The 12,335-nt window shown below is 43.7% G+C and overlaps 1 protein-coding gene across 1 annotated transcript in view; it reads right to left on the bottom strand.

Annotated features, from left to right (window-relative positions):
• Window positions 1–9,107: 9,107 nt before the first annotated feature.
• cskl (c-src tyrosine kinase-like) overlaps window positions 9,108–12,335 on the bottom strand; it is a 30,062-nt gene continuing 26,834 nt past the window's right edge. Inside the window, exons 11-13 of the mRNA XM_028402515.1 lie at window positions 11,757–11,952; window positions 10,953–11,039; window positions 9,108–10,598 (exon numbers count right to left, since the gene is read on the bottom strand). Coding sequence (XP_028258316.1) covers window positions 10,416–10,598; window positions 10,953–11,039; window positions 11,757–11,952 — 466 coding nt within the window. The 3' untranslated portion in view covers window positions 9,108–10,415. The remainder of the gene's footprint in view (window positions 10,599–10,952; window positions 11,040–11,756; window positions 11,953–12,335) is intronic.

A 12,335-nucleotide genomic window follows, 5' to 3' on the forward strand; every position in this document is an offset into this window, starting at 1 on the left:
CTTGTCACCACTTACCATGTCCAACACAGCACACCTGGCTCACATGTCACAACAGCAGTTATATAAACATCAGGAAAATCCTTCAGCTCAGTTTGGGTGTCAGATTGTAAAACTGTTTGCAATCAAAAATGAATTAAAAACAACAGAAGATGAACATATTACAGTAAGAATGACTAGAGTGCCTCTGCCCTCAGTCCAACAAGAAGCCTTCAAAAGGAAACTTTTTTTTACGAATTCCTCCTTTAATAGTCATAGTTATGAGTCATGTTTTTATTTTTTGGGGAAAAGTGGTGAATGGGATCACTTAGTGGGTCTTCATTATACCGTCTTGTGCTGCACACTTTGACTCTGCTCTGTTTCTGTAAGGAAAAAGGTGCCTTTTAAAAAGTGTAAAATGCCATATGCATAGCAGGAGGCTCAAGGAGCATGAACATACATTACAACAAGTACAAGTACTGTGCAAAGATTTTTGTGTGGCTGCACAAGCCTGATCAATAATTACCACAGCAGATGACCAGTAGATTCTTCCTAGACAGGCATCTGGCTGCAGGTGTGTCTGCAAAACCTGCAAATGAAACATGAATGAAAAACTCTTTAATTTCCATGAATGTGATAGAAACTGGCTAAGAGATGAGGACTTGGCTGCTCTTAGCAGGAATGTCTGAATGTGGATCAATATTTAGTCCACTGGTTATGTTATTGTAGGTTGAGTGAATCATTCCTCCAAGGGCCACTAAGGGGCCCCTTGTGATCCACATTCATCTCACACCTTCCATCGTTTCACCGTGGCCATGGCTAATGCTGCCATCTCCTCTAGACAGCACAGAGATAAACTGAACATTCTTGGGAGCCACGTGAGTCATGCACGACATCGCCGCCCACGTCTGTGTGTGTGTGGGGGCTGATGAGTAATCCGGCTTGGACCGAGGCAGGAGGCGAGCCTTTGAAGCCAAATCTCAGCGGAGTGGGGAAATATTGAAGAAGAGACCAGGCTAAACACACTGCTAATGCAAATTAATAGCAGCAAAGGCGTGGATGAGTCAAGTCAGTGACCTTGGACAAAATCCGTCTGTACATAGTGTAGATTTGATCACATATCGCAGTGCCAGTCAAAAAAGGTCATTAAAGAATAGTGCTTCATTAATGCAGACAGCTGAGCAGGAATAAACACTTGACTCATTTGACCATAAAGTCACCCCAGTGACAGGAATAAATAACAGCAGAGTGGCAGTAAGAACATGCAAGCCGTGATGTAAAACTGTCCGCAGGCTGAAAGAACAGCAAAGGTTGCATGCAATTGTTACGTAAAGTGTATCAGTGCAGGTCACTACTACTATCATCTGAACCAGGGGTCAGATGGCAGCTGGGTCATACCAATAATATTTTACAATTAAACCAATTAAGAAATCATTTGTAAACGTATTTTTCACAAAAAAGAGACAATAAAAGGGGCTGAGGGCTGAAAGACGTAATCCAAAATTAGTGTTATGTTATTGCTCCTTTGTTTTCATAATGCTGCTTATATTTGAGTTATTATTTTTACACGATTCAATCATCCATTCATCCAAACACCCTTTGTCATCCTGCACCTAATAAATGTTTGAAATGGCTCTCGGATCTAGTGTTTGAATGTGCACACCAGGCAGAGGTTCAAACCCAGTCTTGCATTATATATATATATATATATATATATATATATATATATATATGTATAAAACAGAGACTCAAACTAAAAACTCATCATCGATTGTGCAACAGCTACCTGACAAACCATCCACACACAGTTAAACAAAAAAGACAGGCATGCTGTGCTGATCAACAGCAACAATGTAAATAGATGCTTTCTAATGATCACAGCATCACAGTCTCCACGCAAGGCATCCTTTAATAAAGCTGCAGTGATGCACAGTGTATGAGGCCGGAATACATCAGTGGTTCTGAAGCAGTGATCCATGAAATTGGGAACACAAAGGGGAAAAGTGAAAGGGTCAAGCAGTGCCCAGAGTGGAGTTCATGTTGGACCTAAGCAGGATAAATGAGCAGCATCCATGTTATTGACCCACACTGCTGTGGTCTCCCTTCACAGGATTTGTAAACTGTCTGTTTGGCAGTCATGTAGTAGACATACGCTCACTAACAGCTTGCTTTGCTGCGGCTATGTGATTATACATGTCTGTTCACATGTGAGTTGCCACGATGCATCAACTTAATTAATGTGAATGTGCTTGGAGCAGCCCGGAGTCATTCCTGCCCACGGTACAGAGGCTGTTACATCACTCAAACACAAAGCAGGAAACACAGGATCACGCACAGTTATTTGCAGACACTTTCCTGCGTCTATATGTGGAATAATGTTCTCCTTGAAATATCAAAGGCAAATCCCTGTCCATTTGTTGTACTTGGTGAGCCTATCTCCTTTTTTCTCCCCTGTCTCTGTGAGGTAGTCGGTAGAGCTGCAGCTGCTGAGCCACACACTGACTTGTGGCTGCATTCATTAGCTCCTGTATTTCTAGGAGGATCTGGCTAACAACCCTGCACAGGCTTTCAGCCCTCATCTGCGTCTCCTCCCCCTGCCCTCCATGCCAAGTTGCAGGAGTAAAGCTCAGACAGTGTGTGTGTGGTCACCCCCATGGGTGGCACTGGGTGGGAGCTGTGTGTGCTCACAGAGCTGGTGGCCCCTTCTTTAATATGTTGTTTTGCACAAATTTACAATCAAATTAAGTGGCAACGTTTTTTTACCCACTTTAAAACATATTTTTTTATTATTGGAATTTTTTTCTTCATGCTGCTACAAAACTGACTTGATGTCTGACCTAACAGCAGTCCTTAAATTACCCACAACCCCCTGCACAAAAAAAAAGCTGTGAACCTACAGTTGTGACAAGCCATCAACTGTACAGTTTTATTTGCCGTCTCCAAGGCATTTTGTGAACCTTAACATTACTCATGGTTGGCTGCGGTTCCTCATGTGTCACAACAGTTTATAGTCTGTCCTCAGTGGAGGCTCACTAAGTCACAGAAACAAAGCCTGGGTTCATTTGTGAGGGCGGAAACCCCAAAAGACAGGAAATGTTCAGACGTCCTCTGCTCGTCCGTTTATCATTACATCACTACAACTGTCACCCCACGCATATCAGAACAGAGGAGAACACAAATCTATGTAGCTGCAGTAGGTTCTAATATTTGTTTGACTAATTACAGATATGTGCATTAACTCCAGCGTGTACAGTAAGGTTTGTCCAGGCCTCTCACTGTAAATGGTACACAAAGACGACAAAGACGAGTTTGGGCATCCTGCCACCCAGCCTGCTGCTCGTCTATAAAAAGTGATAATAAACTCCTACTTCTGAATGGCAGCAAATGTCAGACTGTAACTCTGACTCACACAGCGAGGATTCATCAAACCTCACATCATCTGCCAGGCACCAGGCTGTCAGGAGAGAAGAGAAGTCTTTCAAGCTGAACCAACAAACTTTGCACACCGACATCTCCAAATGGCAGCGAGCCGTCCATGAGAACTATTTGAACTCCAAAAGCCGCAAATCCTGTGAGGTGACGTCAGGAAAGAAGACTCAGCTTGTTCATGTTTACCATCTCAGCGGCATGCTGGGATGGTAAAAGGTCTAATTTTAGTCTGCCGTTTCACTTCCTTCCTGCGGGTGGAAGATATTATATCATTTCAGTGTTGATACCTGATATAATGATGGTTGGGAGGTTGAGTCTGTCTCTTTCATCCACTCACACTGGCATTTCAATACATTACAACCCTAACATCCTCCCAGAGAGGCTTTTTGCCATTAGGGGAACTCTTCCACATTTATTATTATAATTTGATCCACTTTTTGTATGGAAATGCTGTTTAGAGCAGCTGAAACGATATTCGAAGTGCACCATTTTGCATTCTTTCCTGGTGGCGAGCTGTATTTAGTAATCTGAGCATGGGGGGACGGCATTGACTCTCTTGGAGCCAGCACTAGCTGTTAACATGTGGAGTTAATAATTAAAAAGCCATCACTATGCTGCTTAGAGGTGCGGGACCTGATGAGCACAAGGTGCCTTAAAAAGTGAAAAATACTATATGGGGTTCAGAGATGTAGTGGTATCATAATGGCGGCTCCTCCCAGGGGCCACAGGGCCCTTCACCCTCTCCTTGCTGGGATGTGCGTTGGCACAGTTCTCCCCCCGCTGGCAACCAGCCGGCCCGGGGCCCAGGGCAGGATGAGGTGAAATGTCAGGAGCAAAATGCAAATTCAAGCTGACAAGTGGTGCAGAAAACATGTTCTCTGCGACTCAGGGAACCTTGATATTTCACAAAGTCAAATGAACATGTCAGCCAACACTGCAGGGCAACTATTGGGTTATTTAAAGAGGAGGTTCAGAAAGCAGGCCGGTGTTACATCACAGGCAGCGGAGACTGTTTACGTGCAGCTCAGTGGACGGGGCACGCCTCAGCTGTGGTTGTTATCCTCCTCTTCCAGTCTCCCTCTGTCTGTGAGCCATCACCGACTCCTGCAGTGAGACACAATGTGGGTGGGCCTAGAAAAGGAGACACACACTGGTTCACACCGGTCCGTCATTACATCACTGCTGCGCTCTCGTCAGCCAGGTCCACCGTAGGACCCTGTTCCTGTGTGTTATCTGCCTCAAGCACTGAGCTCCCAAAACATGATGGGGCCCACAGCCAGAGCTTGGACTGGCAGCAGGGCGCCATCAAGACCTGAGAATCAGATTCAACCTCCAACCTCATAAATCCAGGCTGCACTCTCACTACAGTAGTGCGAGGAAGCTCTAAGGATGCTTATAGTGTACAACTCATCTAGCTTTGCTGGTTTCCATGCCAACTGTGGACGAACATTTTGTTGCACCAATGACTGTTTATCACTTTATAAATATCATAACACCTTCTACTGTGAAAATTTGGATTGCAGTCAGCGGTATGTCTGCATCACCATGATTCAAGGAAGTGTTGCTGTGTGACTGTCAGTCTGTCAATCCGTCCTCCGCCTCACAGTCGCTGGACGGATTGACACTCACAGCTTACACAGAGCAAAATGGATCCTTATTAGGATACTTGATTTTTATTTCCCCTTCATCATCATCATCATCATCATCATCACTACTGACTAGCCAAGTTTTCATGTGGAGTCAATACAACTGTTCTAAACTAACCCTGGACATGGTGAATTGACATGTTAAAATCACCCACTACCATCATCCGCTTCATGTCCATCACAATATTTGCAGTATGATAACAGTTATAAGGCCTGCACTCATTCTGAAAGCTGCGGTGTCAGGAGAGCTGAGCAGCCTGAGATGCTGCGCTCAGGTTGCAGTCCTCCCTGGAGGCAGAGGATCTGAATCCCACTTCTGACAGACACATTTTGATTTGTACAAACACGGACATGATGCAGCATTTTGCAGCATCTGAGTTTTATAAAACACAACTTAACACTGAGTGGGCTACACAGTATTTCACCAACATGCCCCAAACTGATATATGTACTGCACATTTACATATAGCTCCAGTTTTGTTGTTGACATGTGTAATATATAATATAATATAATATATATATATATATATATATATATATAAATATATATATATATATATATATATATAAATATATATATATAAATATATATATATAAATATATATATATATATATATATATATATATATATATATATATATATATATATATAAATATATATATATATATATATATATATATATATATATATATTTTAATGTATGACAAGAAAAGAAACCCTGGAGAACAATGGACCCAGCCCAGCACCATCAGGTGTTAGCTCACTTCTAGCATCACTGATTATTAGCATTAAAGAGCATTTTTAAAAAAGGGAACATTTTCTAACCCGGGCTGTCATTTCTATTCATCTGTTCAGCTCGGTCCGCCGCTGCAGAACTGACTGATTGCATATTTATGGGGACAGACTTTAGTGCCTGGGGTTCCCATGAATCTAGGATTATTTGTTTGAGCCTTACTTGATGTGAGCATAAACATAAAAATCTAATCTTTTTTTCTTCTTTATCTTTATTTCCTACACCTTCGGTTTAGCAAGGACACTGTTGCTGTTGTGATGAATATACACAGTGAGAATGTTGCACTATTTTAGAGGATGATCTTTCTAACACAAACCACACAGACTTCATTAGTGTTCTTTTTCAAACACTTAATGACTGTGGAATTTATTCTGTATTTATTAATTAATATTACATACCAGCCTGTAGATGTTGTTTGAAGAGAGATTACTGTGCAGTAACATGCTGTTCAGTGTAAAATTGTTTTTTTTGTGTGGAAAACGTGTGGCATGGCCTGCATTTAATTTAGAGTGTAAGAACTCAGCAGAGGATGTTCTGATAAGGCTCTCAGGCGTCTGGGATCACACTCCTTCTGTCTTGGAGCACACAGTCTGTCACTGGCTGTGCTTATGAGTAGCTTTATTTATGAGGTCATGTCTCCCGGAGACAGACATGAAAAATACACTGAGAATTATACTAAGCTCCATCGCCGCGCTCAACACAGACTAACGTCAACATTTACGTAGAAAGGGTCGACTGATGACGACATGGCAAATGGAGCATACAGTGGAAGAAAGAACATACAGTGATTCAGGCTGCCAGAAGCAACAGCGCTGGTTCAGTGCGGTCACAAGCAGAATCCACTGTCCCACGCAAGGACAAAAAAGTAGCATCAACGTCTGAAAGGACCTGTATGTATAGGTCTCCAAATAGAAGCTAATTGCAGCAGGAGACTGTTGAAGAAAAGTGGTGAGGGGCGTCCCAGACAGAAAAAAGGCAATGTGACCCGTCCAACCGATGTGTCCGTGTGAAAAGATTTCTGTCACAGAGGCCATGTGCATATTTGACACAGCCAGCTGCACGTTGGCCTGATAATGTCAATACCATTTCCTTCATCTCCTGTCAGCACAACGCCCGCTCACTGTCACCAAAACAGGCCCAAACTGAAGAACTCCCACACTCAGTGACAGTGCTTGAGCTGTATAAATAAACCCTCTCTGAGGCAGTAATTCTGGGGTATCTACAGTTTCTCCCCTGCAATCTGCTGCATCACCGACAACTGTCTCTAATAGAGCCGTTCAACATTTTGGGAAATTCACTTTGTTAGTGAGAGGTGGGAGAGAAACTGACACCACTCTGACAGCCAGCCTACATATTTAAACATGAAAAGAATGAATTTAGGTCCTAGTGACACTCGGGGAAGTCCTAACAACTCATTTATTTACACTAGTACTGATGCCCTTGAACACATTTTGTGACCTCCAGCTGCTCCATGCTCTGACCCAAAGGTAACATCAGCTGGAGTAAATCTATCTATGTGAAGATGGAGCATTAAAAACTGGCTATGCTGACTAATCCAGGCATGTGGTCTGCACACATGTAACCTAGTAACAGCACACACACAACAAAGACCTAAAACCCTCCGTGCACACACACCTCAGCGGCTCACCCTCATTCTGTCACACATGTACGTCTGTCAGGCCCAGGTTGATGTGTAAGGGCAGTGGGGGGGTGGGACACAATGCACATGCCAACTCCACAACAAACATGTGCATCCCTCAGCGTCTTCCTTCGGACTTGCTCCCAAATCTGTGTTGGTGTAATCAGATTAATTCAGGAGCTAATTTGTCGCTGTCGACTTCTGCCTGGCTGCCGTCAGTAGCACAGATCCATAACTTATCGAAAGCTGATTAACACATCAATCCTCCTGCTTGTGCCTCCTAGGAAGGCAGAGCTGTGTGGTTGTCAGGATTACTTAAGTGTGAACGAAAAAGACTGAGGCTTCCAGATGTGAGAGCCATGCATTTACGCTCACTGCTGTCACCATTAGCTCTTGTCAGAGGGATAGACTTCCTACTGGGTTTCACATTTTAAAACATGCTATAAAAATGAATCATGTTTCATAATATTATAATGGTTTGCAGTACTATGAATGAAAAACTGGATAAAATGAGATGGAGGCAGCGACACAGACTTATATTGAGTCCCTCATGAGACTAAATGACATTAAAGGATGCAGCAGCCTCTAATCTTTGACCTTTGCCATGTAAATGTCTGTCTGTTATGTGAGTGCCTCCTTTGCTGCTGCCTTTACATCTATAGATCAAAGTGTTGCTCTTTTTCAGCTCCCATGGGCACTCAGAATGTGTGATGCCTCCCGGTGGTGACTTTTGGCAGTCAGGCGACATCCAAAAATGTTCTCCCAATTGTTAAATGAGCTGTACTTTTTGCCAGTGAGCACAGGAGACACACTACGCTGACGGTTGGGGGGGAGGGGGTGGGGCCTACACAACAGGCCGTCTCGTGCGACCACGGCAGGATGGTAAATTGGAACTGGCGTGATAGGTCCTGACAGCAGCACAGTCTTGGCCATGAGCACAAACTGCCTTGCTTACATAACCAGCCAATTGTTACCGCTGTGTCGCTGCCATTAAAATGCATAGGATTCACATAAAATTTGCCCCCCCAACGACTGCAGCAGCACAAGTTGCAGGAAGGGCAGAGCTTGGTCAATGTCAAAAAGATGAGATGCCACTGAGCTAAAAATAGAAGCACAATACATATGGTCAGATTAGAGGACTGCTGGTCCCATCCCTGTGCAAGTGGACCTTCTCCAAACAGCAGAGGAGACACAATGAAGTCAGCTCCGTGCTAACCTCTGGGAACTACTCAGCTGACACATTTTCACACCTTTAAAGCCGTGCTGACAATCTTCCACCTGTTTATAACAGCTCTGCCATAAAAAGATGATCACAGGAGGATTATTTTTATCTCCAGACATTAAACACTTTGTTAAGGCCCAAGTTCACATTCAGTCTGCTTCGTGACCCTCTCCAAAAGTGGCTCAGAGAGAAAAACTATTTTCTCTTTTCAGGATACTCCCCAAGCCCATAAATGTAAGAGGTATGATGACAATGGCCTAAGGATTTAAAGAACCATGATGGTGGATTGGGGAAAACAGCAGGTGATTGTTTAAAAAGTGACTTCATCTCAATCTCCTTCTGGTACTTGTACACTCTTCACCCGACAGTCTCCCTCACACTCACAAGCAGAATAATACACTGTTCAGATGGAATGATTTATTCATAATCATGATAGCATAATAAAACAATAAACATTGAAAGCACTGACAGTTGAACCCAAGGCCTCTCACACACAGCATGCACCACCCTAAACCCCAGCGTTCACAGAGACACTGAACATCCCCAATGCCAAGATATTCATGGCTTTTGAAAGTCGTCCTTTTTTCTTTTTTTTTTCTTTTTTCATTATTCCGTCCCAGTCAGTTTTTTTCCTTGTTCTTTATTTTTTTTAATCCTTTAAATATATTTTGATATAAAAACAAGCCCACATATGATGAATCAACCATGTTTGTGAACTGCCTCTCCCCCTTCTTCTACTGTTATAGTCCTGCAACCTCCCCACCACCACCACCATCACAACCACTGCTCCTTCGGACTGTCTGGGTGGAGGATAAACATTATTGGCCCCCCCAAATCTCCCCCTTTCCTGTTCACGTGCTCTTCATTGACACTTGGAAGGAAAAGAAAAACCAGTCTGATGTGGAGATGGTGGAGGTGGGGGAGACGTCACAAAAAAAGCGGTTTAATAACCTCCCTGAAAAAAAAGAAAGTAATAAAAAAAGATTGTTTTTTTTTTAAAAAAAGTAATAAAAAAAATGAAACCACAACAGTCCAATTAAAAGAAGTGTTGGAGGGAAGTCTGGAGCTCTGTAGACTGGAGGCACTTTGGCACAGAGCGAAGGCCCCACACCTGACACCACGGCTGAGGGAAAAGCAAGGAGGGACAGAAGGATGGAATGACACAGAGCTGGGCTGAAAGGCATGCAGAGCCACGTGGTGATGCAGAGATCCAGGAATGATAAAGGGGTGGGGTGAAGAAGGAAGAGCACCTGACAAACGTGGAGGAAAAGGCCAGCCTCCCTCCCAGTTAATGCCATGTTGAGGAGAGGAGGAGGAGGAGAGGAGGAAATATAAAGAAAAGGAATCTTTCAGGCAGAGGGGGAAGAGCAACTTGGACCAAGTAGCAGAGAGAGGGAAAGAGGGTGTGAGCAGCGGCCAGTGTAGAAGGAGGAAAGAGCAGTGGTCCATCGAGAGAAGAGGAAATTGTCTGGCAAAAGCTATACAACACAAACAGGAAAACAGTCCTAATGTGGAAGCCGGACGGCCGGTGGGTGCCTGAGGTCAGGGGAGGGGGCACGGCGTGGCAGTCCCATGGGTTAACAGACTGGGCAGACAGGAGGAAGGTACTGTGGTCCTTCTCTACTCCTCCTCCTCCTCCCATGTTACAGCTGGGCTGCATCTTGCCCCCCTCCCCTTCCCACTACACACCCCCACCTGCGCCTCCTCTTCACAGGTAGAGCTCCTTGGCTCTGATATGCTGCAGCTTCTCCCTCAGCATGCGGAAAGAAGGCCGCACCACAGGGTCCAGGGTCCAGCACTGCTTCATGAGGTCGTATACCACGGGCGGGCAGCCATCCGGGGCGTCCATCTTGTAGCCCTTCTCTACCCGTGGCACCACCTCTTTCAACGGCTGTGGGACACACACAGGAGCAGTGCTGACGTTAGAGTCTCTGTCAACATTTTGATCAATAAGTCATCTGATGCAACCGACTCAACTGCAGCGCAACAGCTCACGTAAAGGTTATTCTTCACAACACCAAATCATGCATCAAGTGCTGCACGCAGAAATAATTATGTTCATAATTTATAGTACATGTTTTGTCATATTTTCATCACCTGCTCCAGCAGTTCAATCTAATTACATTGAGGTCAACACTAGGGGAGCCAGACATTACACCAATAAGAAAGGCAACTACCAGCAATGAAGCCTGCCATCTGCTGGTGCGGCTCAGGCCTCAGAGAGCTGCAGGAGGCTGGTACTTACAATTCTAGGGTAAGGCACACGGCCAAAAGAGTAAATCTCCCACAGTAGGATTCCATAACTCCAGACGTCTGACTTGGTGGAAAACCTCTGTGGGACAAAGACAATTCACAAGTTGGCATTAATGGCATGTGCAACCAGACAAATCTGATTTCCAGAGCTCAATTGGGCAAATATTCCTGACAATAAAGAGCACTGTAGACTCCAAAGTATGTGCAATTATAAGGAAACATAGGAGAGCAGGCTGTGTCTGAGCTCAGCTGTTCTTTGTTCATATAAAACTTTACTGGCACATAGTGCTGCTATAAAGCAAAAAATAATTTGTACCATTTATTTATCAGCCACACACTCTTTCTGTTCAGGCTCTGAGTTGTGAGAATGATGTTCTTTGGGGTTTTTTCAAGCTTCTAATGACGACATTCTGTGTTGGCGGTAATACTTGGCAACTTGACAGATGGTTTGATTAAGATGTGGGGAGAATCTTTTGACTCTTCTGGCAGGAAAACCCCTCACATGAGCCACCAGAAACTCATCTCTGTTAAACTGGGCTAATGAAACACATTTGGGGCTCATCAGCAGACTAATTAATGACCGATTAACTCTTAATGGACTTGAATAAACTTGCTAGTCCTAGAATTACTGCAGCCACAAATCATCAATTATGAAAAACTACACAAGAAATGTTGGGTTGACCTGCAAACTATCCGTTCACGTACTTGAATAAATTAATACAAATGCACACAAATGCCAAGAAAACAAGAACACATCAGCCAAACTCTGCTTCCAGTCCATCCCGCATCCTCTCACCTTCTCTCTTAGTGCTTCAGGGGAGGTCCATTTGACAGGCAGCTTAGCGGTGTCCTGTATGGAGGAGGCCTCCTTGGTGAGGCCGAAGTCACTGACTTTGGCAATGTTGTCGTCTGACACCAGCACGTTACGAGCTGCCAGATCTCTGTGGACGAAGTTGTTGGCCTCCAGGTACTCCATGGCTTCACACACATCACTGACAGGAGAGACGATGAGTGAGGACTACTAGGATGGTAACAGCCCAGTGAGTATCTACTACTTTCTATTTATTTTACTTATTTATTTATTTTTATGTTTTACTAAATTTAAAGTTATGGTCCTCTACTACATAAACATCTATTTTTACTTGCTTGATGTTGTTTCTGTATATATTTTTTTATAATGACTGAATATACACAACAAAAAGCAGAATACATTTTTCATGAATCGATCCATGTGTTAATGGTTTCACTTTCTCACTGTAACTTGAGCCTGTTCACACTATGAGCTCAATGACTATAAATAAACGAAGACATTAAAACCCCTGACTTACAAAGCAGCTATTTCTCAAAGCGAACAACCTGTGTGACGGTTGCTTGA

The sequence above is a fragment of the Parambassis ranga genome, chromosome 3, assembly GCF_900634625.1.
Source record: "Parambassis ranga chromosome 3, fParRan2.1, whole genome shotgun sequence".
Taxonomy (NCBI): Eukaryota; Metazoa; Chordata; class Actinopteri; family Ambassidae; genus Parambassis; species Parambassis ranga.